Source organism: Trypanosoma melophagium (genome assembly GCF_022059095.1).
Source record: "Trypanosoma melophagium isolate St. Kilda chromosome Unknown ctg7segment1, whole genome shotgun sequence".
NCBI lineage: Eukaryota > Euglenozoa > Kinetoplastea > Trypanosomatida > Trypanosomatidae > Trypanosoma > Trypanosoma melophagium.
Window position 1 is genome coordinate 484,142 of NW_027125191.1, and position 26,425 is coordinate 510,566.

Here is a 26,425-nt window from a genome sequence, read left to right on the forward strand (position 1 = left end):
AACTCGCAGCGCACCTGCAGTCACCCCACAGCATGGCGCGTAAAACAAAAAACGAATGAAAAACAAAAAAAAACGTGGAAAGGTAAAAACAAAAAGAAAGAACACAGGAAAGAAAATAAGACCAAAATTGACGTATCGCAAACCCACAACGCCCAAAACAAGCAATGGCATCTTAGTGACACCACAACCCTGTTTTTTATTTTCTTCTTATGCATTCCTTCTAATTCTCTCTTTATAACTTATCCTTTTTCATTTCCTTTTTATTATTTGAGTGCTGAAAGATCGCATCCCTTTCTTCCGTTCAGTCTACATTTTATTTTATTTTATTTTTTTTTTTTTTTTGGCGGGGGGAGGGGGAGGCACAACTTTTTCTCTCTAAATGTCACATACGTAAGTAGTATTACAGATATATTTTTGTTTTTTGGATGAGATGAGGTGGGTTCAAATTTCACTGCACTCTTGTCGTTCCAAATAATGCTGTCATCTCTAATGTTTTTTTCTTTTTCTTCTATACCTTCATTTTTTTTTTTGTTTGTTTCTGTCATTGTTCTCGTCATTCGCCGAAAGAATGAAGAGCGGCACTAAGGCATAATATGTACACGCATATATATATATATATACATATATACCACACCAATATTTCCGAAACAAAGATACATGTCATATGAAGATGCGAAAGTACGAAAAATAAAGTATTTTATCACCCCCTCCCATTTCTTTTTCTCCTCAATCTAACGCTTTCTCTCTGTCTTTTTTTTCTCTCCCTTTTTTTTCCCTCTTCGGGAGTTATTCACTGATTTTGTTGTTTCATGTTCTCATCTCTGTATCTCATACGCATTCACTATTACAGCTCTCGTTCCCTTTTCTTCATTTTTCATTTACTTGTGTTCAGTAAATGAATAAACAAATAAATAAAACGAAAAAAAAAATGACTATGCAGGTGCCAATCTAGACACACAATATACATACATATCTACCCCCACTCTCCTTGGGCAAAGACAAACAAAGAAAAAAAAAATAACTGGAACTTGCTCAGTTTGCAACTTTCTTGCTTACACAATGTTTCCCTTTTTTTACTTTTCCTGGTTATACCTTTTTTTACCGCCTCGGTGTGCTAACACTTGGAGTAAAGTAAGCACTAGAAACTGAGGAAGAAATGTCAGTACCAAGACGGACATCCTCAGTTTGATCAAAATCATCCATTTCCTCCTCATCTTCGTCATCTTCTGAAGGGAAGCTGCTGCTGGTCTCATCATCATCGTCTTCGCGAGGATATATCGCGGCGGGTGCGGCATCTGTCTTTGGATCAAGTGGATCGTGATAGACATTTGCTTTGTGTGGCGGTCGTCCTGTTGAGACGCTCTCTGTACTCAGCGTTCCACTTGAGGCGTATGGCCCCCCTGTCATCTCATCGTCATCTGGCGGTGCTGTTACGCCATACGGTGTGCTCCGCGTTGAGTACGGTGGTGGTGGTGGTCCACTTGACGTGGGCCCAATGGGAACATCATCAAAGAGCTCCTCCTCTTCATCACTGTCAAAGTCATCATAGTCATCCGGATCATCGGTCTCACTGTTATCACGAATATAATCTTGCCCATCAGCATCTTCTTCAGGAAATGCTGAAGAGGACACATCATCAATGGCGTCCCAATCCCCATCCTTCTGTGGATCGTGTAAAAATATCGGTCCATTGGCTTCTCCCGGTGTTGGTTCTGTTGGGGTCCATTTTAAGTTATTGAGTCGGTCCTCACGCTTGTTATTGGTATTCTTACGAGCTAGATAGATGGCGGTGAAGATCATTGCAAGAAAAAGATACGCCAGACAAACATAGACAGGAATAAGTGCGTAGGCCATACGCGCCGTTGCTTTTCCACGAGTAATTCGTATAGCAACAAAATAGAGTGAGGTAAGCAGCGCACCATTAAACAAGAACGCACCGAGAGTGTCGAAAGCAACACCACAGGCACTCTTTATCCCAATAGTACGTTTTACCATACTGCGCATGAATGCCTCAAGCAGACGTAAAGCTGCACGGAAGGCAAAAGGGGAAAACACAGCGTACCAACTCATATCGGTTAATTGGTCAATCTTTCTCCCAATAAAAACCCATTGAACGATCGATAAAACAATATATAAAAATCCCAATATAAAGAATCCATAACATAGAAATCTACTGGGACGATTTAGATCTACTTCCATTTGTAAACGTACCCGACGAGGCCAACGCCAGACCAAAGATGATAAATAATACACCACATCGGCCACAATAGGAAGAGCGAAATATTTAAAATATGATTTGGATGTATTTGATTGATCATCATTTACTTTAGATGCGATAGAGAAGGCAAAAGCGGTATAAAAGGCAGCTGCAATAAAATTTCCAAGAGCCGGAACTCTATCTATCCATCGCATACCTTCCTCCCGTGGAGTCTTCAAACAGAAACTCACAACCGCAGCTGCAGCAGTGATAAGTAAGGTAAGAAGCACAAATACGAAAAGTGGAGCAATAACGTGCATCCACGACCATGTAATGACATTATCAACACGAGCGCCCAAAAAGGCGAAAAATAATATTAACAAAATAAAGGCCAAAAGCATAGAGCCACAGTAAAATCCAATAGTCCCTTTTGCTCCTAGTAAAAGAATAAGTGGACCCCAGTTTCCGCTGTGAATGAATCCAACTGCATCTTCACCAAGAATATCATAGAGACTCTTACGCTCAGAATCATAAAGTACAAGATAGGCTTGATAAAAATGATGGCGCAGTGTTACTTTTCGAAAAGTCCATTGCACTTGTTTCGCCGTGACCGGTGGCTCTAACTCCAGCAAATGATACAGTCTCCAGTTACGGGGGTAAACTTTCTCCCTGTCACAACCCATGATTGTATTTGATTGTAAAATATGCTAGCCCAAAGCGGTTAATAATCTAAAGTTTAAGTAAATTCCTAAACGGGTTAACTATTTCTTTCGCCTCTACGTTCCTTTTCTTTTCTTTTTTTTTCTTCTTCAGTTTCTTTTTCGTCTTCTTTCCTTTGGTCTAGAGGTTTTCTGCTCGCTTATTTTTTTTTCCCCCTCCTACTTCCTACAAATGAAGAGAACCTGGAAAAAAGAAAGAAACACGTTGTCAAATACGCATTCTAGGGTACATTACCTCACATATACAATTCCTGCCAGTGCAGCAGTAAAAACAGAGGGAAAGAAAAAAACAGCGACAAGGAAAGCAGCAACAGCTCCTATGTAGCAAAAACATAATGGTTTCTTTTTTTTTTCTTCTTTTATCCGTTATGCCATCACATAAAAATAAAAATGGACAATGAACAAGAAGAAAAAGAACAAAGAAAAAAAAACACAAGAGAAAAGATCTCTACAAAAATAAAAAGTCATTCAGAAAGGTCACATTTTCGAAATTTCTTTGAATATAAAGGAACACATTTTTCTGTAAAACTAAAATGAAATTATTTCCCTGTTTTTTCATTTCCCCACCCCTTTAGTTCTTTCACCCTTATTTATTCTTTTTTTTTCTTGCTTCTTCACTCTATGTACACATTTTTTTGATTTTACTCTAATTCTTTTTTTTTCTTTTGCTTTTTGCTTCACTACCCATAACTACTTCTTATTTTTTTTCCCCTTACTTTTTGCTTGGTTCATCCCAATTTCTCCTCGACTTGACAAACTCCAATAATGGGTCTCTCTCTCTCTCTCTCTATATATATATATATTTCAAGTAACAATGATCATCGCATCGGCATGGGCGGTCTCCCTGACACAGACGACCTAATACTCGAAAAACGGTGGGCGTACATGGGTTGGTACGGTCGCTGCTCGGCCGCATCTGCCACGGTCTTCGTGGGAAGCGGACTCGACGCACGATTGCGTGATGCGATAGAGGCGACAGAATCATCTCGGCTAAAGGCACTATGCACAGAACTTGTACGTGAGGCACGTGCCGATACCCGCGCCTCTCGCCACTCGAGCCACTCCTCCATAAGTGATGTACGGAACCCCGGCGGTCGCTCAAGACGCGAGAGCAGCGAGTCTGCGAGACGCTCACGCACATCCGCAGAAGTCCGATCGCTTCTCCCTTCACTGATGCCTGCGGGTCGGTGCTGCCACGCCATTCGGCTCCGGCCACGTCTCTCGCTGTCGCTGGTGCTCCAATACGAATTTTGCCGGCCGCCGTCGGGGCGTTTGTGGGGAGAGCCGCCCGCTCCAGCGAGATGGCCACGCAGTGGGGTGTGATTACGCTCACTCCAGTGAGTTCCATCAACACTGTTGTCGAGCCTTGAAGAGGGTTCCCGTCGATTTGGAGTGAGTCGAGGTACTTCTAAGCCTTCTGTGGGATGTCGTGTAGCGGATGAAGAACGTGTATTGCCATGGGAAATTTGATTTAAGAAGGCTTGTACTCGATACACATTCTCAAAATCGTTACGTCTTTCATTCTGTCTTATACATGAAAGTAGTGTATCACCAGTGCGGTGTTGTGACTGTGATCGAAGACTTCGGTGCTGTTGTAGTTTTGATAATTCTTCTTCATGCTGTTGTTTTTGTTTTTCTTGTTGCTCTCGAGCATCTAACATTACATTCTGGGAGGGTGGAACAGCTACGTTAGTCCGATTCTTACTTTCATCTTGGTGTTGCTCCTCTTCATATTTTGGTATCGGCTTTTCTTCTTCTTGATACCGTTTATAGTAGGAGTCACTACCTTCTTGTACAGCATTTTCCCAATGACTCTGCCTTAAAGTAGGGCTAGAATATCTCTTTCTAACATAATCTTTGGCCGACATACCACCTCCAATAATAGATACTTCCTTACTAGGTAAACGATGAGATACCAAAGACTTTGTATCACCGGTACACGATGCTAAAGAAGGAATAGTATTAGTCTGCAAAGGCAGTTCTTTTTCACCTGGATATTTTATCGTCCCACGTGTCGGTAGCGATGGTGGTGGTTCTGAAGCTTCTTCTTCGTAGTCTTGTTCTTTTGGTTGTTGTTGTTGTTGTAATTCTTGTAGTAGTGGTGGTGGTTGATCTGGACTTGGTTGCCTTGTTTCTACATCTGCTTTCAAAACTAATCCTTCATCTCCATCATCAGCATTATTTTTCTTTTCCGAGTTTATGCGATGTACGGTTACCTCTAATGAGGACGCCTGCTGCGTCGGGTAGTAACGGAATGGAATGGAATACTCCTTATGTCCACCAACTGGAACGCGAAATTTACTGGGTTCTAGAGAGAAACCAGCCACTTGACGATCATCTTCCCAGAGAGAAAAACGTAGTTTATCACCGCTATTAGGCACCTCAGTAACTGAGACACGATGACTATATATAACCTCCTTTGGACTTCGACACTCCACAGCAGGTGTACAGAAAGAATTTTTACCATAGCGTACCTTTGCGTAGTACATTCCACCCAAAAGTAGAGGAGCTGGGTTATCCAAGTCTATTGCTTCATTTTTTATAACAATTCTTTCTATATCAATAAGCAAACATTCGGAATCCTTTTCATCCGTATTTTTAATACCATTAGCAGACGCAAGACCAGTTACATTTCCAGACGCACGATTTTCACAGCGATCACGACCTTTTGATGTTTCCGTAGAATTACACTGTGTCGTTGCAGAGTATGGTGATGATGCTGATAATATATCTTTCGTTTTCTGAGGCATTATCCTATGAGATTGCTTGAGGTTAGTATTAGATCTATTATCATCATTATTTTTATTACCATTAATATTCTTATGAATTTCACCATCATTATCATCATCATGATCATTACCATTTCCCTTAGTACTCTTCTCTGTACCTTCGCTCTTGGGTACATCCTGAGTGAACCCCCGCTCTCTACGGACGCTGTGTGTATCCACTGAGGCTCCACGCGTAGCAGTATCTTTCATTGCTTCCCTACTTAGAGATCCCTCACGTGCTTCCATAGAGAAGAGCAAACGTCCCACTACATCTCCTGCGGCATCACGCAACTTGATGGCGTAACTCCTGAACGGTCGGCCAAGAAATGGTACCGGGTCAAGTGTTCCACGCGCGAGGGCGGATTGAGATTTCTGATTATGCGCTGACCGCACCGCAAAGACGATAACGTCCTTATCGGCATCTAACTCCACGCAGGCGCTGTGGCTGCCGAGTGCGAGTGCCATAGAATCGCCTGACGGGGCAAAAAATCCTGACGGCGTATTTCCACTCTGCCCGTGTGGATGCAAGTGGGCGTGGGAGTGGGCACTGCGGGGGAGGGGGGACCACTCGCAGAGAAAAGGGGTCCTCTCGGAATCCGGGAGGGCGGGGAACCCGATGGGGTCCGAGACGAAGCGATGGAGCGTGAAATTGAGGGAGATCATCGCGGCTCCCTTCGAGGGGTGGGTGAGAAAAGGAGAAGCTAATGAGAAGAGGTGAAAAAAGAGGGAGGAATAAAGAAAATGAAAAATGTACAGAAAGTAACTTTGCTAAAGGTCACCCTCAATCCTTTCTTGGTAATGCATGTATGTGGGGTTAGGGTGTTTACAGGGAAGCATAAGAAGAAGAAAAAAAAAGTGGAGAAATAGATCATGGAATAAAAAACAGTAAAACAACAATTTAAAAAAAAGCAAACAGTTAGTAACAATCTAGAGATAACGCAAAGAGAAGAAGAAATACACAAAAAAAAAGAAAAAGAATGACATTACTCATTTAAAAAATGGGAACAGAGGAGGAAAAGGTAAAGCAAAAAGCAGTACTAGTAGTAGAGGAAGGAAAAAAAAAGAAAAGAAGCAACAACAACAACACCTATATTGTCTTCATTTTTTTTTTTCATGAATTGGAAGTAGAAGGTGTTGTTAATGATCTACTCTCGACACCAGCGCACATACGATATGATGAAAGTGCATAACTCGAGCTGTAAGACTGTCGTCTTTCATCAGTCTCATCCGTTCCTTCGGTAACCAATCGCATCGGAGATGTATCTTCCACTGTTAAAAGACTTGCAAATCCTGCTGAACTCCCATTCCTAGAATAGACACACGTATCATGTTCGTTTGTAGAATCTCCTATATAAGGTATTGTCGTCTCTCCTATTAAAGATTTTCGCAATTCTTGTTCCTGTCGTATTCCTTTTGCTCTCAAGTTAGAAGTTGTGTTTTCACTGTGTATGCTTTCTGAAGTCATATCACATAAAACACGTGTATTTTCTTCAGTATATCCACGTGGGATAATATTTCTCTCAAGTTGTGTAGTTTCTCGACGTAGTTTTGTACTAAGATTCTGTACATTTTTTAAACGTTCATTAAAGTCAGCTCTTTCCTTCTCCAACAGCTGCCTTGCAGCCTTATGTTCTTCTTCTTCCACTGATAAAGTACTTTGTCTTACCTCTACTTCCGCCGTCAAGCGTGCCAAATTATTACATGCTTCAAGGACAGATTGAAGTACAACACCAGAGTCCTGACGTTGTGTACTTAATTCTGAAATTTGTTGACTTACGTTATAGCCAAATTTTTTCTGTTCCGCATACACACTCTTGTGAGTTGTCATTAAATCTTGAAGGCAGTTAAAAATATCATCCAGAACATGAGTCATACATGCGGTAGTACTTTCCAATTCTACAGAGTCTGATGACGCAGCATTTGATGTGAAACAGCTTGATAGTTCACGTCTTACATCCTGATTCCATGCTCTATATACACATTCAATACCCTGAAGCATAGTTGCAGATTTCACACGTTCTTCTTGTAAGGCATCTGACATTGAATTTACGCACTGTTCTAGTGGAGATATAGCAGATCTAAATTGTTCCCATTTTATTTGGAATTGATGACTTAACTGAGATATTCTTTGCTCACATTCTTTAAGCATTACTTCTTTTTCACGAATACTATGTGTATTCTTATTTCCATAGTGTGGTAAAGATGAAGATAATTCTTGAATATCAAAAATAATAGAATGTCTTAATTTTTCTACACGTTCACGTAAAAAATTTATACGTTTTTCAGTCGACTTATATATAGAAGGTGTAATGGCTTTCATATTATTATCTTCTTCAGTTTCACATTGGGATCGAATTACTGCTTCTCTTTCTGCAGTGTAAAGACGTGCATGATGTTCAAGTTCTGCAGTGTATTGTGATTCTGTTCGTTTTACTTCTTCATGAAACTTTTTTTCAAGAATTATTAATTCCTCTTCAGATCTTCGTACCATTTCATCAATTGCATGTTGCATATATCGTTGAGACTCTAATGTTACTGACTTTTGTTGTTCTAAAAACAATTCTCTCGATTTTGCAAGACGTGCTTCTAGAGCAAGTCGAGATTGAGATATACTATTTCCAAAAATTGAATCTAATCTAATTTTATGTTTCTCACGTCTTTCTTGACGGAATTCATTCATATTTTTCATTCTTCTCTCATGATAGTTATTTAGTTCTTCCCGTCTTTGTTGTCTATCATTTGAAAAAATATCTAAACGTTGTTGATTGGAATCTGCTACTGTATCTCGAATACTATCAATAAGAATAGGTTTAACGCGAATACACATGCTAGTTCCCATACCGTGTATTCCTTTACCTAGTTTGTCTTCCATTTTTTTGAGTGCATCTTCAAAAAAATCTGTCATACTGATAGTTTTACTCATTGTAGCATGTTTTTCTTCCAAAGCCAATAATAATGTCTCATGTTCTTTTACAGTCCTTTCAACATTTATTATTTCACTCTCATACTGTGTTTTTAGTAATTTTAACTGTTCATCCATTTCATGTCTTTGACGGCCATCTTTCTCCTCGTGAAGTTGCCGTCGTTTTTCTTCTAAAGCCTCCTTTGTTGACATTAACAAGGCTTCCCCTTCCTTCTCTTTTTCCTTCTTTACCCGTGCCTCCTCCTCTAGTACCTTCACCTCTTTACATAATTCATCCTCGTTACCCTCCAAGAGTTTAATACACTTTTCACTCTCTAGCAACTCCCCCTGTATTATCTGTGATTCTCGCTGCAATTCCTCCCATCGGTTTTTTAGCGAGGGATAAGATAAAGAGGTGAGTTGACTCGAAGAAGATGGAATAACATCTGTAGCAGTAGCAGCAGCAGCAGCCTCAGACACCAGAAAAGAAGGAGTTGGAACTGTCCCTGTTTCTCTTCCTCGTCCTCCTACCACTTCTGCTGGGGGAACAGAACTGGGCGTTAGAAAGGTAGAAGTGGATGGGGGTGGGCCTGTTGTCGCTGGTGTTGGTGTTACAGCGGGATCATCGTCAAAGTCAAGAAATGATAACGCGTCTTGTGCTGAGGGAACCGTAGGAGGAATTCGCGTCGTTGCACTAGTCGAAGTAGAAGTCACATCTCTTCTATGGCTATTGTTATTATTATTATTATTATTATTATTATTATTATTATTATTATTATTATTATTATTATTATTGTCATCATCACTGCCAAATAGCCAATTGGGTTCACCTCCCCTCGGCGATGAGGCGTTATCTGCTGCCACGGTGGGAGGGAAGCTTGTAGCTTGGCCACGCCGGCGACCAGCCACAGGTATCATTCACTCACCTTGATGTTTAATAACAATACAAGAAAGGAAGGAAAAAAAGAAAAAATAAGAACAATGTGCACAAGAAAGCCGATAAATAAAGTCAAACAACAGAAAGAAATAAATACGCAAAAACTCATATTACTTTCATACAAGTTCAGGTATAACACCTGTTGTTTTGTCTCCTTTCTTTTTTTTTTTCTCTCTCTCTCTCTCCATCCTTCCCTGCAACATCCAATACTCGTACATTACATAACAGATTGATTTCCAAAGCAACTTCACCTAAAACCACACAACACAAGAACGTGTGGAATATAATAATCAAATTACCTTTTCTTTTCCTTCCATTAAGAACAAAAAAGAAAAAAAAATACAACATCTCGTTTTTGCTTGTGTTTGCAAAGGCTCAAAAAAAAAAAAAACTGATGAATGGGAGCGGAAACACAGAGAACGAAGTAAAAAAAAAAAAAACAACAGTCACAGAAACCCAAACACAATCAGAATGCACAAAAAAGAAAAAAACGCAGCAAACCAGAAAAAAAGGTGAGAGTAGATCTATAGCTCGCTTAAATCACTGGAAGCAAAAAAGAACAACTAAACGAAAGCAAAGTAAAATAAGCACAGAAAGAAAAAAGAAAATGCAAGGAAAAACAAAAAGGGACAAGGAAGGAAGAGAGAGAGAGAGGGATAGAAAAAGAAAGATTCTTTTTTTTTTTTGGTGGGGAGGGGGAGAGAAACAACAATAAAAGAAAACAAACACCAGATCATAATATCATGCAGAATCCGTCAGAAATGTATTTGTCTCAGGTTTCACAGCAACACCTTCTAGTAAACAATCTGCCTCACCTGTGGGGGTACACTGTTTTGACTTTGCCACATTGGATTTGCCCTGTAGTTGCTTAAAAAGAATCTGAAGTACACGTTCCTTGTCTTTCCAGCTAAGTTGGGTAATCTCAACCGATTGCAAATCCTTTAGTGTAGGTGCATTTGGAATACGTGTCAAGTCTTCGGTGTTCGTCAATGTCAATTCTCCTCCTGTTGCAGGAGGAGATTTTATAGTCAGTGCACTATTATCAACACAACCCCATTCTTTTGCAGGGATAAGACGTTTTTGCATAACAGGCACAACACTACTACTGGAGAGTGTGATTAGCGGGAGTGAGGAAAAGTGCACATGACCATCACCACCAGGTATTGCTTCCTTGCTGCTCCAAGAAAACCCTTCATCAAGAGAATGAAAAGGAAGTGGACATAATGATTGGTATTGCTGTTCTTTTTGTTGCTCCTGGTGAAGATGGGGATGCTGATTACGCCGATCTTGTCCATCTCTATCACCAATAAGAAGTACCTCACTATCACGTTTTAGTTGTGGGATACATTTTTGATACATATTACCACTTTGACGGTAGTCAATAGCACGTGTGCGGTTGCGACGTTCTTCTATCATTTCCCGACGCACCTGTGCTAACGCATCATAGAAAAACTCTTCCAATTCCGACCGCTGTTGTACAAGCTGTCGTGAAAGGGTTCGTAATTTTACAAGTTCACGACGTAGACGCTCCGCAGTGGATCTTGCCTCATCACGTTCAATCGTTCGCTGCTGGAGAGCAGTTGAATGTTCCTTCGTCTGTTTACGCAGACGTTTTTCGTACTTCTCCACTACCTCGTTAAGATTTCCCTCTGTAATTCGTACTTGCTCCTTTAGCTCAGCAATCTCGCGTTTTTGTTTGGCCCCTCGCTCAGCGTACTGTGTCTGCACCTCTGCAGCGAGAAGGGCATTACGTTGCAGTTCTGCATTTCGAAGCTGTAATCGCTCCGCTTGTTCACGTGTGGCCTGAATATCTGTGTAGAGCAAACTCTTTTCTTGCAGGAGAGCCTCACTACGTTCCGTAGCGACAAGTGCCTTTGTACTAAGAAGTTCCTCTGCTGTTTGTCGAACATCCTCCGCATGGCGTTCGCGTAATCGCTGCTCCTCTGCCCGCACCCGCACACGCTCCGCCATTAACTGCAAACGGAGTTCGTGTGTGTCTCGCTTATATCGTGCCTGCTCTTCCTCACATTGTTGTGCGAGTCTCGCCCGTTCCATCTCGTGTGCGTCTCGCGCCGCAAAATACGCATCAACAGCGGCCCGCTCCGCCTCCAGTTCCGCAATGCGTTGTCGCAGTTTGTCGGCCTCACTGTCGCGTTTCCGCAGTTCTTCCTGCAGCCGCTTCGCCTTCGCCCGTCCCTCCTCCACCGCCTCCGCCAGTTCACGCCGCAGCGCGGCATTCGCGGCATGCGCTTCTGCAATTCGACGCTCGAGTGCCGCATTCGCCACCGCCGCATCGCGTCCAATCGTCTCAAGTGCGCCGGCGAGTTCGTCCCGCTCACGTACGGCCTCCGCGTGGGCACCGGCGTGGAGCGAGGACATCGCCCGCGCCCAGGAGAGTTCGCGATTCGCCAAAGTTGCGGCCACGAGCGCCACCTCCGGCGACGGTTCAGGCGGTGGAACGGCACGAGTGGTGGAGGGCGTCACGGGGCGGCCGGCGCGTGGCTTCCGCGATGACTCACTCATTCGTCCGCCCACTCCACCCTCTTGCTACCTTACTTAACGACCACGTTGTCTGTATATTCCTTCCTGCCGCTCGTACAATAGTGAAAAAGAAAAAGAAAGGGTAAAAGAAAAACACGAAAAGAACGAAAATAAAAAAATAAAAAAAAAGAAAGAAAAAAAAGAGAGAAAAAAAGAGAAAGGAATGAAAACAGAAACAAAAAATAGCGCTTACCAGATGCATTGTAAATGATGATGTGTTCACTTTGTGTAATTGAATGCGTCGCCTCCAATTCCACTAGAGTCACCGTGACTTTTTGTTGCCTTTCCTTTTGTATGAGTGTGCATATTTTTCTCCTTCCTTTTTTCTTTCGCTACTTTTTATTTTCGCTTCCATTTTTATATTTTTTTTTTCTTCTCTTGCCGGTGCTGTTCCCTTTTATTTTTAAACATTGTTGTTAATAAAATAAAAAAGAAGTTTTGCGAAGAATTAGATGCACAACTTCAAAAAAAAAGGGGATGCAAAGGAGAAAAAAAAAAATCAAACAAAAAAGGAGAAGAGTAACATCGCCAAAATAGAGATGTTGTCTGTAATAATTTGAAGAGGAAAAAAAGAGAGAGAGAATTTTTAATCCTTACTGTCGCATGCGTTCCGCTTCTTCCCGCACAAAACGCTCAGCACGTCCGATCACATACTCATCGCGAGCATTGAATAGCACCTGATCGTCACTTTCACGAGGCGAATTATACATAGCATTCATAGCAATAGCGTCATAGTGACGACCAGTGTAAACAACAAAGGCACGAACAGTGTATCCCATATTTTGTCCAAAGCGTTCCATACGAGAGGACTCTAAATCTAGTGCAATAATTTCTGTCTGGGTAAGAAAACTTAAGATATATAATTCAATAGCCCCACCCCATGAAGTTGGACGTCTTATCCATTCCACATATTCACGATTAGGTCGTTCAAGCAATAACTCATTAAAAAGATCAGGATTTGCTTGCACTACATTTGCGCATTCCTCACGCAACTTTGGTCCATCTGTGCGACTCTTATCCCGCAACACGTAGGCAGCGGCGTGAAATAGACACGAATTGTCTGAAGGACAAATACGTCGCGTAAAGTGCCACCTGTCATTTGTTGGTGGAACATAACGTCCATCACTTACTCCCCGTACCACCGTCGCCGGACCCTCCTGCACAATTATCATTTCTCCTTTTGAAAGAATATCCCCAACTGTGGCGTTATTGTTATCACCATCCTTGGGGCCAATAGGCTGCGGCGGGTAACCCGCGAGGAGTCGCAGCCGTTCCTTCGCGATATTTGCATGTTCAGCGACGGTGAAGAGGAACACATCCCACGGTGTGGATGGTACGGTGTCAATAGTAATGGGCTGCGCACCTTTTGGCAACCTCAAGCGAAGAGATATTGACATGGTTCTTCTCTTCTCCTACTACCAACTTCCACACCTCTCCACGTTTACCTCTTTCCTTCTTTTCCTCTTATATATATATATATATATATATATATATATATACCCTCGTTTCCTTCCTTTTTGCTTTCTTTCTCCTCCACAACTGAGTAAAGCAGAATTTTCAGTTTATTTCTGCTTCTCCTCAGTCTACCCTAAGCTCTCCCCGTAAATAAAAGAAAGATGTGGAAAGAAAAAGGTAAAAACGCAAGGAATTATAAGTAATAAAGAAAAAAAATTTATACACTCAGAAACGGAATAACCCTCTCTGGAAAAATGTGTCCAAACCAAGAAGAACACAAGGACAGTAAATGGAGAAATTCAAAAAAAAAAGAGGAAACCACAATATATTGTCGTTCTACTTTATGTACATAAACGACCTTGTCTTTTACATTCATTCAAATTCAAAGAAGATACTGAGGAACAAATAATAAAAAGAAAAAAAACCATCCCATTTCTTTAATTCTATGATTACATTATTCAATTTACAGGTCGTAGTCGCACCAAAGAGGAAACAGTATTAAGTTTCATATTTGTAGCATTTCCCCATTCTGAACTAAGTTCAGAATACCTTTCACTACGGGTATCCTCTTGTGAAACCTCCGTCATAGTCCTATACAATGTCGCACGTTTACGAAATACTTCAAAGTTATTTTTATAATTCTCTGCCTGTATAGTAGTATTCTTGTCATTGAAACACTTCATGTGAAGTGCCATAAATTTTAATGCCGATTCTTCCAGTGATAAACCTGGATATTTGGGCCGTGACTCTGCTACAGCAATTAATGCTCGAGCCACAGGATCATACAAATTACGTCGCATATATTCTTCTTCCCCAATAGTTAACATAGTCTGACCCTCAGCAAGTGGTACCTTTCGAGAAGGAGGTAATTTTGCCCCTTCTATATATTGCCATGGTCTCAACAAGAAACGCTCTAGTGCGGCCTCATCAAGTAACGCGTAGTAAAGACCCTTATACTCTACAATACAATTAATATCACCTTTCTTTGCCACAGGCTCTAATACACCTCGAAGTCCCTTATTATTTCTTGTATCATACAAAGTAACGGGGCAACAGCCAAGTAATTCCAATTTGTATGTTGAATTAGGTGGTACACGCGATGGAAGTGCATCTGGAAGAGGTTTTAGTCCAGGAGAAACAGTGACTTCGGCAGGATGAAGTAAAAATCGTTTAAGAAATTCTTCAGTAGAGAAAAAGTAGTAATTTCCCAAATAAACGGCACCATAGCAACGATTTTTACTTTGATCAACTAAATCTCCCTTTAAAGACCAACTATATGGACAGAACCATTTATATGAGGAAAGATGAGTTTCAATTTCCCTTGTAGTATGATACATATTATTTATATTCATTGGGAAACCCCGTTGGCGACTTAATAATGCACGACCTTCATTGATTTCAAATACATCAATATATCTTGTTATTTCTGTAAGAGCGGCAATGGAATTTCGAGGAGCTGAAAAAGGAACTTCTACTGTTGCTGTAGATTTTATAACTTCAGTAACATTTGTATAAATATCATCAAATTGAAATATTTTATCTACACAGAGTTCTCTCTCTAATAGGAAGTTATATTGCTCTGAACTTCTAGGTAAGTTAAGTAGTACCGCACCTTTGCTTCGTACATCTGCTCCACTAAGACGATGGTATAATAATTTTGTAATTAATGATTCACTAGCATTTCCAGTAATAACAGCATTAATCGCTTCTCGTGAAAGGGAAAGTAATGGTTTATGAATAGCTGCCCATGAAAGAAGTTTTGGAATCGATATAAGAGGAGAATGAAGATTAAATGCCATATGAGAAGAAGTATTTCGTTGTTTTATTCCTTTTTCGTTATGGTAATCATTTATTATTTCGTAAACAGAAATAACCGTTTTATTTTTTCGTTGTGGTAAAGGAGGAGGTTGTTGTACAAATAATTGAGGATCTTGCAAGTATCTAAGAAGGTCTGCATCATTTTTAAAAAAGTATAAACGACCACAGAAAAGAGCCACACGTGGACTCTGACGAAGCCATTCTCGTCGTTTTCGTCTTTCGTAAGTTCTATGAATCTCTTCCATTTCTTCTGTACCAACTTCACTCACTTCTTCTACTTCTGAAACTTCCAAATCAGGGAAAGCATCTTCTACTGGAGTTTCATCCCCTTTAGAAGTTTCTTTCTGAGAATGTTTTCCCTTATGAGTATTATTTCTTTCTTCTTCCTGCTCTTCCTCTTCCTCTTCTACTTCTACTTCTGCTTCTTCGTCTTCATGAACCTTACCATCCTTATTTGTTTTTTTATTTCCATTTATGGTATCTTGTGCTACTTCCTCCTTTGGTTCTGCCTGTTCAATCGTCCCATTTGGCATCCACTTACATACACGTCTTACCCCATGACGATCATCATATAATAAAACAGGATCCGTATATCCAAAATAAGAAATATTTGCTCCACCAGATTCAAGCATCTTTATAGCCTCATCATACCGAATAACCTGTGCAACATACATAAGAGAACGCCTATGTTCCAATACCTTAAAAAGTCGACGTATAGCAGCTCGAAAAATAGCATTTGGAGAAAGATCACCATTTAATGGAACAACATTAACAAATTTTGCAGAAATAGATTCTACAAACTCTGTTATAGCTTCTTGTTCTAGAGTTTGATCAGCATCAATGGATTGTATAATGGCGTCTTCATCTTCATCATTATCTTGAACAGGGGCATTCCCATTCATCTCTTCAGGTGAATCTCCTTCACTATTATCTTCTGGATCACTTTCAGGATCATCCTTACCAATATGACGACGACGCCACTTGTGTAATTCACGCTCTTTTCTTTGTTCTTCTTTTTCAAGCCATATCTTCATACGTTCCATTTCTTCTAAAGACGTCTGATGTTCCTCTTTTATTGGAGCAGAAGCTTTTTGATTTGCAACTAATTGCATAGCACGTGCACGGTACTGTTCCATTGACAGTTCCACCTGTACCGCAACTTCTGGAATTCCACCTGTTGCAAACATCACTTCAATATCCCCCTCTGAAAAGGGAGGACAAACCATGATATATCCCTGCGATTCAAACGGTTCAATACGTGTTATACAGCTAGCAATCTTAAGATATGCCTCACTAAGACGTACTTCACGCTCTTCTTTACCCTCAGATTCAAACTCGAGTTGTTCCTGTAGACGAGCTTCAGCTTCCTCATTTAATTCTTCCTCTTCATCCTCTTCTTCTTCGTCTTCCTCATCATTCTGTTCTGCCTGGGCACGTCGCTCCATTTCAGCTTCCGCTTTTTGACGTAATTTTTTACACCGCTCCTGCTCAGCCGCGAAGTCTCGTACATTCTTGAGAATAGACTCTGCAAGAACAAGATATGGATTATTACCTTTTTCCTCACCTATTGGTATACCATCGACAACTTCACCTCCTGGTTTTCGGGCAGCTTCAACACAACGTTCAAAGAAACCACGATCGTAAGAAAAATAAGGTACATTGTATTTTTCATGAAGGGACTTTGCAAGAGTTTTTTTACCACTTCTTGAATATCCAACCAACCAAATACGAGGTGGAACATAAGGTGGAGGAATTTCAAGATACCGCAATGGATTACGCTCAAATTTTCCCATGGCTTCCTGTGAAGCAAATATATAAAATTTTTGTTCATACTGTAAACAAAAATCTTTATTTCCACGAACTAAGAGACGTTTTTCATAAAGTGTTACAGGACAATAGTCTAGTCGAGAACCAAATTGATTCAAGTACCGTTTAACAGGACGTAAAGCTGGATCTATTGGAGCTTTTGGAATATCTTCTCCATCTTCTTCATCATTCTCATCATCATTCATCTCTGCTGCATCCTCTTCTTCCATATCCTCTAGTGCATTATCTAATACACCATTTTCAACAGGTGCCATACCAGGACACACAGCTTGTAATATTTCCGACGCCAAAATGTGTGCATCCTTATTATTAACGATCATACGATGAATTGTAAATGTCTGTGAAGTTGATCCACTATCGGCTTCATTACTATTACTAGGGTTCTTACTATTTTCCAATTTTTCCAAAATGTTTAATTGGGGCATTTGTGGTTTTACTTCTTTCGTACTACCATCCTCTCCTTTTTCATCAGTTGGTGGTTGTAAAGGAAATGATGCCTCTTCATCCTCCGTTGAGGAATCAACCTCATATTGAAGTACAATCACTGTTTCAGGTAAAACACCTTCATTAAAGAGTTGATCAAAGGCGTTAATAGATAAATTATGCCCTGTAGCATAAACTAAAATTGGAACAAAAGTTTTTTTACGGTCCAAATTTTCTGAAATTTGTTTTTCAATACGAGAGACAAGAGTTTCAGGTTTGTCATCTGCTTTTTTCCATCCATTAAATTCTTCCTCTGGTTCAGTAATTACCAATGTACTTTTGCGTCCTTTACTACCCCTTCCCCTTGATGGTGGTCTAGGTTTTTTAATTTTTTTCTTTTCAGATGCCCTACGTTTTTTGAGACGATCAGCACGTAATTTACGTTCATTAGCTTCATATTTTGTTCGTACTTCTAATGCCTGAGCTCGTACTTCTTTTAAATTACGATGTTTGTCCCATTGGGCAACAAATTCATCAAATTCTAATGGAGTAAGCTGAAGTTTTTCATGAAGTATTTGTATTAGTTCTTGTACATTACGAGAAGGAAATTGATCTTCATCCTTTTTCTCTATAGTAGAGAGAAGTAAGATGGGTTTACCATCTAATGGCATAGCTCGTAGGTATGGTAATGGATTCGCTTTAAATTTATAGAGTTTTGCTTCCGAAGCAAAAACATAAAATCGTTGGCGAAATACACATCCATATCGTGGAGTACCCTCTACTAAAATACCAGATTCTGAAAAAGTAACGGGACAAAATCGTTTCCATCGACTACAAGGAATAGCTCCCATCTCTGTGGCTGTATCCTCAACGGATTTTGCAATTCCAAGATCTCGTTCTTCATTAGAGTTTGTATCATTTCTTCCCAATTGTTGTTGTTGTTCTTGTTGTTGTTGTACTAGTTGTTGCATTTCTTCTTGCTCTTGTTGTAAGAGTTTCTCGGTGAGATCGTGTGGAAGAACACAAGGCTGAAGTCCTAGTGTATTCACAATGTATGATACCGAATCTTCAATTAAAGAAGTGCAACCAACTGTTAAACAACGATCCAAAGTTTGGAGTTGTTCTAAAAGTGTTTTAAAACACGTAAGATCGGTTATAGAAATAATACTATGCTCTGTTTCATTTCGTGAAAGAGATTGTTGAATCATTCTTACTAATGCAAGATCTCTAATCTTTCTTTTACGATCTGCAACAATTTCAGCCATCTTTTCAGTATAATTCTTTTCTTCTTCTACTGCTTTTGATAATTCAATTTCTGCCTCCGCCGCTGCTGCTTTCGCCGCCTCTAAAGTTTCTGCTTCTACCGTATTTGGATCAACAGCAGCAGCTGTAGTAGTAGCTGTTGTTTTTGTAGTCGTAGTTGCTGCTGCTACTGCTGACATCTCTGTATATTCTCTTATTATTGTTTGGAGGTGTTCAACACGTTGTGCGAGTGTTTCCCGATGTGAGGCGTCTTCGTCCGCGGCACGGCGAAGATCATGTTCTTCCTGATAAGACACCTGTCGTTCCTTTAATGTAACTGAGAAACGCTCTGGGTAAAAGTCGTCATCGCAGTTTAAGTGTACAAGAGTGTTTGGTAGAAAAGAATCTAGTATTCCACAACCAGTTAGAAACTCCATGGCATCAGAGTCGTCTTCACCGTAAATAAGTGGAAAATCACTAAAAACGTATCCACGATACAGAGTTTCATCAGCACTAATCTTTCTTCGAATCAGAGACATCAAAAGTGTAAGAGGTATGCTGGTATTATTCTCCACACAATCAATAATCTGCGTCCCAAGTACATCTTCTGATATATTCGCCTTTACAACGGCTTCCTTAACAAGATCTTCTAGACTTAAGTGTACGCAATTCAAACGATTTGCCAAAGCCCTTGAGAGAGAAGTTTTACCAATACCACGTTTGCCATAAACAATAATGCGATTGGCACTACCCTCTCTTGCGTATACTTGCATTTCTTGCTTCAATTCATCTAGTTCATCCGGTACATAGAGATTGTTTGGATCATCAAGTATACGAGTTCCAGAAGCGGTATAAGACGTTAGCAATAAATGTTCTGCCGTTAAAACTTCTTCAGAATTTTCCATATGACTCTTCTTACTAGCATTATAAAAATTCTCCAAACACTTAACGTCATCTTTTTCAAGACAATACAGTTTACACATATAACGACAAACCTCTACAAACTGTTTTTTTGTCATAACACCATGTACATTTAAATGTTCAAGCCACATTGTTTTGGCCGCTACTTCTGTTGCCATTTGAGTCGTATTTGTAAAAACTCGAAGGTAAAACCATTTAAAAAAAACAGTAAACTTTTCAAGAGAAATATTCTCTTGCGGTACTTTCTGTTTTTCGCCATCCTGGGTAAAGAGTTCCCAAAGTGTATGATATATCTCTGGATATTCACTAGGTTTTACGAAATCTAGAAAGAACTCAAATGGTGTCACTAACGTCTTTGCATGTGCCACTTCAGACTGTAATGTTAACACTTGTTGAGGTGCTAATAAGACAAAAGGTTCCACATCTTGCGTGACACATTCTGTTAATTCCTTTAATACACCAATGTGTAGTTTTTCACTCACACCCAACCATTTCTGATCCTCATCAGGCCAATCCAACCACATAGACTCCACGGATGTTAATAATTGAACAAAATCATCCCATGTGTAAAGAGTATCTTCTTTAGTTTTCTTTTCCTCATCATTTCTTTCTTCTTTTTCTTCCCTATTAAGTTTACGTAAAATAAAATCTACTCCACCCTTGACATCAGACTCAACAGGGTTTGTGTGACACGCCATAAAGAGACATTCCATCAGTTGCCGCATTTCCATATAAGGCACAGAAGCCCTTCGAATGGCAAAAGAAGGATCTGACTTTGTTGTTTTTTCTTTTCCATTAACAGCATCACCACTACTAGCCGCATCTGTGTTAACATCATCCTTCTCAGCAGCAGCAGCAGCAATAATAAGATCTGCTCGAAGTTTTGAAATAGATGGAAGTGCACACCACAGTCTTTCCTTTACACTTTCAAGTGTTTCCTCATTAGTAACGGGTTCTTGTGGCGCCATAAATTTAACCCCCTTTATACTGTGAAAATTCCTTTTTTTTATTTGTTTTTGTATTCATAAACAAAAATAAAAAAAAAGATATAAATAAATAAATAAAAAGGAAGAAAAGGTGAATGTTTACAACTTTTCACAAGGGCGAATTTAAAAAACGCCCCTCTTCTCGTTAAAAATATAAAAAGAGAAAAGCAAAAAAAAAAAAAAGAAAAACACACACAAATAAGCACAAAAAGAGAGCCACCTGCACACTTCACAAAAACTATGAAAGGAAAAAAAGAGAAAGAATGCTCATCACCCTTAGGATCCCTTCAGGAGCTTAATAAGAAGAATAATAAGAGCAGAAAAGAAAAAAAAAGAAAAGAAGAAAAAAAAAGGGAACAGAAATGAGTGCAACCAAAAAACTAATTAAATTGTCCGTTTGCATTCTGTAATCGCCAATATTCTTCTGCATACGCATTTAACTCAGCTGTCTTAAACTTCACACTTTGGGCACGACGCACAATTTCATCAGGGTCTTTCCCTTCATGTAAACTCTTAAGCGCGGGAAGAATTTCTTCAAATTGAAGTTCCAAAAGACGTTTTTCTTCCCACTTCATTAAAGCAATTGAAACCCGAAATATTACCTTCCATCCCTCAGAGATAAATATATCCCATATCCTAAGTAGGGCACGAAATTGAAAATGATATACGAATAGTGTAAGAAACCATTGAGAAGCGTAAAAAGATGGATCTATACCAATAGTATCAAAACGTTGGTATAATCTTGGTAATAATCGCATCATAAGTTGTCTTAACTGATAAAAGAACTGTTGAAGCATTGGAAAACCAGGACGATACATTTCACGAAGTTTGTATCGATCATTATGCATGAGAGCATGTAACGCCCAGAATGTTTCTTCTTCTCCCATTTGTGTAGAAAGTGCACCAACAACAAATCCCATACCTTGCACATATCCAACTTCTGGGTCTACAGAAGCATAAGCATGAAGTACATTTCTCAAGAAGGTTTGTCCAACTCCTCCTTCTTCTCTAAAAAGAATATGTTTTGGAAATGTTCGCGCCAAGTCTCGACCAATAACACCACTTAGTTCCTCATCTGAAAGTTCCTTGGTACGTAAACATTCATAGGTGCCAATATTCGCAGGATCTAACATTTGTTTGCGTGATCCCAACAACAATTGCCAGGCTACACCTCGAAGACGTGCTGGAATTCCTTTACGACAACGCTCTTTTAACTTGTCGTGCCGTTTAGTATTCACATTATCCCAATCTGAGGCCATGTTAGCCCATTTTACCTCTCGACGAACAACTTTTTTTCCGTTTATATTTTTAACGTAGAGAAGTTCCCTGTTTTTTTCTTCTTCGTCTACTACGAAACCAAATTCATCCACAAATACCTCTTCTTCTTCTGTATCTTGTCTACTAGATGCACGACTTCCACCGTCATCATTACCGTTACGTTCCTGCGTTTCAATATTACGTGAATTGTATAAATGTCCCCCCGATAGACGTGAACCATGACTAGACTGTTGTTGTTGTTGTTGTTGTTGTTGTGTACTTTGCACTGATTGTGGTACTACGGCTGCTGCTGATGATGATAGCATGGAAGCCCCAGCTGTCACTTTGGTATCGTTATATGGAACAGATGGATCTTCCGCAGAGCCATCATCGCACCCCATCAAATCATCGCGTCCAAAGACACTAGTCTCCTCATACATATCAAGGTGCTACAAATATTACTAATATCATTACAAAGAAAGAAGAAGAAAAAAAAAAAACGAAATAAAAATGGAAGAAAAGAAGCAACAAGTATTTTATTTTTTCACTAACTTCATTGATTATTATATACATATATTACTTTTTATTTTTTATGAATCCTCTTAACTATCGCCGCATGAAGTATCGCATCTGCCAGCGTTGCAGCAATCGAACACCATACTTCTGTGCAGTACGCCATGCAGATTCACTTGTCAACTCCATTAATGATAATGCATTGGGTGGAATTTGTACACTTTCTGTGGCCCGAGTAACCAACGCGCGTAGTGAGCGTACAGTACTTTCATCCATTTCCTCTTCTGGAAATTCCTGCGGTCCAACACCAATATATAAGAGCACTGGCCTTCTGGAACTATTACCTTCACGTGAACCATAAAAACTCTTCCAAGCCTCAATATAACGGGGGTTTTTAGTATGTTGGTAAAGAAAATATGTATAATGTGCAGTACGCACAAAACTAGTTACAAACTCCTCTGTGAGTTTATCGCAAGATGTTATAAAAGCCGACGCGTAAGGACCTACCGCTAATGCATCAAATCGCATGTGTGATGATGGAGCAAAAGGAGAGTCTAATTGTCGACAAAAACTCTTTATAATATCTTGATCATCTGATTTATGGTGGTATGCAAATTGTCTCATGTCAACTAATTGATCAACCGCATTAAACGGTTCATGTGGATCAGCCATAATACCAAGTGCAGTCTGAAACGTTTTTACATTATATGTACGGCGTAGCAGTACTTGGTATATAAACTCTTTTCTGTGATAAATACGTAATTGATTCATATTTTCAATTACAATAGGATGACATTTAGTACCATTTAAACTAGGATGATAATGTGTAAGAGCAAATCCCATATTACGATAGGCATATAATGTGCGATCTTCAATATGTTTAACCGATGGTGATGGAGCAGAAGTTACAGGATCCACTATAGTAAGAGGTATTGTCTGATGAATGTGCATCGCCTGACATCTTTTCGCGGTATGAGTGTGTACAGATATAAAAATGCAAAAGAAAAAAAGAACAAAGAGCAATTATACATTAAAGCAGAACGATATGTAAAGGTACCACAAAAAAGAAGCAACAAATAATAATAATAATAATAATACAATCATCCAAAATACCGACTTCATCTTGTATTTCATTTCGTTAATAAAGAAAGGGTAAATAGAGACATTGAGAGAGAGAAATACAAAAATTGACAAGGAGAATATGAGTAATGAAGAAAAGTAAAAGAAAAAAAACAGAAGATTTCCTTCTATTTTCTCCTACACCGTGGTTTCATCTCTTCATGAATCTGCGCCTCATCCCACTCGAAAATACTCAAGCATCATGCATTCGCACATGTATCCTAACCAAGAGGAGGAAATGTAAAAAAAAAAGTATAAAGAAACATATTATTATTACTGTTAGCAATTGCTTCACTTTCGCATATTGTATTGAGATTCCCACCGGAGTAATTCAGCGGTCTTAAATTTCACCTTGAAAGATTTTCCAATTATCACATCAGGATCTTTACCATTATACATACCCCTTAAAGCCAAGAGAAGCTCACTCTCATCCTTTGCTCTATCTAATGCTTTCTTATTTAATAAGAAAACGGCAATAACCACTCGGTAAATAATTTTCCACCCTTCACATAAGAAAATATCCCATATACGAGAGAGCAACTCAAAATTTAAATCATATGAAAACAATGTTAAAAAAGAATGCGTCGCATAAACAGCTGGATCAATTCCACATGATTCAATACGTCTAAGAGTAGAGGGACATTTTCGTTTCATAAGTTTCTTTAATTGATGGAATCTTACATGTAAGTAGGGGAAACCTGGGGCGTAAATTCCAGCCATTGCGTACCGTGGTTCCTGCATCAAGGAGACAAATGCCCAGAAAGTACTTTCCTCATCCTCAATTTGAAGAAGAAGTGTAGCTGCTAGAAAGCCCATTCCTTGTACATATCCGACAGTTGGATCTAAATTAGCGTAGGCACGTAAAATACCCCGAAGTTTAGTTCTACCAATTCCATTCTCTTCTTCAAACCATTTATGCGTCGGAAATGTACGTCCCAAGTCGCGTTCAATAACAGCAAATACCTCAGCATCTACAAGTGATTGAGATTTTAATAGATCATAATTTCTACGCTTTTCAAGTGCCCAACCGTAGCTATTAAGTAGTAATGGCCAGACAGTATGTCGTAACGACTGCGGAATTCCCTCCCGACAAAACGCCTTCTTCTTTGCATGTAATGTGTGATTCCACTTCCTTAGTAATTTTGACCAGGCATTCATTTTCTCTGGAGTCTCTGGGTGTCGTCGGGTGTAATCGTCCTCCGCTAACTTTTCCTCCGCGGTGATGTAAAATCCAAAGCGGTCGGTTGTGCGGCTGCGCGGTGCTGTTCGACTGCGGCCGGCCGTTGCGGAGTACATGTGATGTGCGACCGGCGCCACATCCGCCTCGGCGTGCAGAGCAACAGACATTCGGCAATTATATTTATAGATTTCTCTCTCTTTCTCTCTCAATAACTGAGAGGAGAGAGAGACTGGATATTATATATATATATATATATATATATATATATATATATATGAAATAGAGATAAAGAGATAGAGGGGGGAAAGATAGAGATATATAGGGAGATAGGGGGTAGATTAGGAATAATGGCAATGGGGAGGGGATAATGAGGAAGAGTGGGGATGAGGAAAAAAAAAAGAAATAGCAATAAGAAAAACAGCACGATAAAGAAAAAGACTCAAGAAAAACAGAAGAAATAAAAGAAAAAAAAACAACTAAAAAAAAAAGAGAGAGAAAACAAATAAAAACGGATTTAAGTAATGGTAGAGATATAGGTAATTTACTATTGATTACCACTTGTAAAAAATATGATCAGAAAACTTTACTTTGCATCAGACGTGTCTCAACTTCTTTCACTCTCTGGTTATCTAACTCCCACTCTCCCGTCTCTTTTACTCGCCATAACTCATCCTCATTAGAACGATAAATGCGAAATTGCTTACTAATTGCAATTTCAGGTCCTCCTAGAGATTTTTGACGATCTTCTTTTGACGATTTATTAACAAATCTAAAGATTAATAAAACAGAAGATTCCTTCTTGCTTCTCTTAAAGGATGCACCGGCGGCATGTGCACGAACAAGAAACATATTAAAATCTGCCATGGCAATAACTGAAACACCTAATGGTCGAACAGGGGTCATAATTAAATTACTAGCACTCTCTAATAATTTGAAGAAGAGTTTATCACATACTTTTTGAAAATCAGATTCTAGTTCAAATATTTGCTGAATACAGGGAGTAGGCAATAAAACAGCAAGTTTTTCTGTAAATTGCCTTAACAAAGGTATTCGTGAGCAATTAAAAACATTCCACAACATTTCACCATCGCAAAAAACCAAAATGTCATCAATTAAAATATTAAAAGGTAATCTTCGAATAGGAATACGTACCCCATCGAGAACAATACAACCACAAGCTTCGAGAACTCCTTCTCCTTGCAAACTATGACAATATTCATGAAAACGCTCCATTGCTACTTCACGAAGTGTTTTTATAGTATCCAGAGTAATTTCATTCCGATCTACTATTGTTTTTCCTGAAATCATAGAATCACACAAATCAATACAATCTTTAACATTACCTTGGTCAAAGTACATTTTTACTAAACCATAATTAGCATGTTCATTGTCTGATTTACGTTCAAGTAGTTCCGTATAAAGTGTTTCAGCTATTTCCCATTCCTCTCTACTTTGAACAAGTTTAGCTTTTTCAGCTAAAAGATGATTCATATACACATCAGATACATTTAGTACACTTTCCATTTCTGATGATAGCGGTAATTGAAGCAATTTAAGAGGATCTAAACGATGTTCTTAATTTAATAACAAACATCTAGGAGATTGTAGCAAAACTTCTAC

General features: G+C 39.4%; 10 protein-coding genes across 12 annotated transcripts; all 10 read right to left on the reverse strand.

The window, feature by feature from the left end:
• Nucleotides 1–1,098: 1,098 nt before the first annotated feature.
• On the reverse strand, nt 1,099–2,880 carry LSM04_009478 (uncharacterized protein; the record flags this gene model as incomplete). The annotated part of the gene is made up of 1 exon (XM_067334030.1): nt 1,099–2,880. One exon carries the CDS (start codon nt 2,878–2,880, stop codon nt 1,099–1,101), a length of 1,782 nt encoding a protein of 593 aa, XP_067186505.1.
• An 854-nt stretch (nt 2,881–3,734) lies between these two features.
• LSM04_001575 (uncharacterized protein) lies at nt 3,735–6,347 on the reverse strand (the record flags this gene model as incomplete). The annotated part of the gene is made up of 1 exon (XM_067334031.1): nt 3,735–6,347. One exon carries the CDS (start codon nt 6,345–6,347, stop codon nt 3,735–3,737), a length of 2,613 nt encoding a protein of 870 aa, XP_067186231.1.
• Nucleotides 6,348–6,795: 448 nt separating this feature from the next.
• Nucleotides 6,796–9,504, reverse strand: LSM04_008649 (uncharacterized protein; the record flags this gene model as incomplete). Its single annotated transcript, XM_067334032.1, has 1 exon — nt 6,796–9,504. The coding sequence occupies one exon, from the start codon at nt 9,502–9,504 to the stop codon at nt 6,796–6,798; it is 2,709 nt and encodes a 902-aa protein (XP_067186478.1).
• A 760-nt stretch (nt 9,505–10,264) lies between these two features.
• LSM04_006842 (uncharacterized protein) lies at nt 10,265–12,046 on the reverse strand (the record flags this gene model as incomplete). Its single annotated transcript, XM_067334033.1, has 1 exon — nt 10,265–12,046. One exon carries the CDS (start codon nt 12,044–12,046, stop codon nt 10,265–10,267), a length of 1,782 nt encoding a protein of 593 aa, XP_067186424.1.
• A 611-nt stretch (nt 12,047–12,657) lies between these two features.
• Nucleotides 12,658–13,461, reverse strand: LSM04_006731 (OTU domain; the record flags this gene model as incomplete). Its single annotated transcript, XM_067334034.1, has 1 exon — nt 12,658–13,461. The coding sequence occupies one exon, from the start codon at nt 13,459–13,461 to the stop codon at nt 12,658–12,660; it is 804 nt and encodes a 267-aa protein (XP_067186422.1).
• A 516-nt stretch (nt 13,462–13,977) lies between these two features.
• Nucleotides 13,978–20,718, reverse strand: LSM04_008399 (uncharacterized protein; the record flags this gene model as incomplete). 2 transcript variants are annotated; one of them, XM_067334035.1, is made up of 1 exon in its annotated part: nt 13,978–20,718. In XM_067334035.1, one exon carries the CDS (start codon nt 20,716–20,718, stop codon nt 13,978–13,980), a length of 6,741 nt encoding a protein of 2,246 aa, XP_067186467.1. The 2 variants fall into 2 exon arrangements, with proteins under 2 accessions (XP_067186467.1, XP_067186468.1); XM_067334036.1 differs by having other exon boundaries at nt 13,978–14,871.
• A 398-nt stretch (nt 20,719–21,116) lies between these two features.
• Nucleotides 21,117–22,433, reverse strand: LSM04_001483 (Rab-GTPase-TBC domain; the record flags this gene model as incomplete). The annotated part of the gene is made up of 1 exon (XM_067334037.1): nt 21,117–22,433. One exon carries the CDS (start codon nt 22,431–22,433, stop codon nt 21,117–21,119), a length of 1,317 nt encoding a protein of 438 aa, XP_067186228.1.
• Nucleotides 22,434–22,599: 166 nt separating this feature from the next.
• Nucleotides 22,600–23,457, reverse strand: LSM04_003161 (uncharacterized protein; the record flags this gene model as incomplete). The annotated part of the gene is made up of 1 exon (XM_067334038.1): nt 22,600–23,457. The coding sequence occupies one exon, from the start codon at nt 23,455–23,457 to the stop codon at nt 22,600–22,602; it is 858 nt and encodes a 285-aa protein (XP_067186286.1).
• A 459-nt stretch (nt 23,458–23,916) lies between these two features.
• Nucleotides 23,917–24,972, reverse strand: LSM04_008828 (Rab-GTPase-TBC domain; the record flags this gene model as incomplete). Its single annotated transcript, XM_067334039.1, has 1 exon — nt 23,917–24,972. One exon carries the CDS (start codon nt 24,970–24,972, stop codon nt 23,917–23,919), a length of 1,056 nt encoding a protein of 351 aa, XP_067186484.1.
• A 406-nt stretch (nt 24,973–25,378) lies between these two features.
• Nucleotides 25,379–26,329, reverse strand: LSM04_006695 (uncharacterized protein; the record flags this gene model as incomplete). 2 transcript variants are annotated; one of them, XM_067334043.1, is made up of 1 exon in its annotated part: nt 25,379–26,329. In XM_067334043.1, one exon carries the CDS (start codon nt 26,327–26,329, stop codon nt 25,379–25,381), a length of 951 nt encoding a protein of 316 aa, XP_067186415.1. The 2 variants fall into 2 exon arrangements, with proteins under 2 accessions (XP_067186415.1, XP_067186414.1); XM_067334042.1 differs by having other exon boundaries at nt 25,379–26,164.
• Nucleotides 26,330–26,425: the final 96 nt, after the last annotated feature.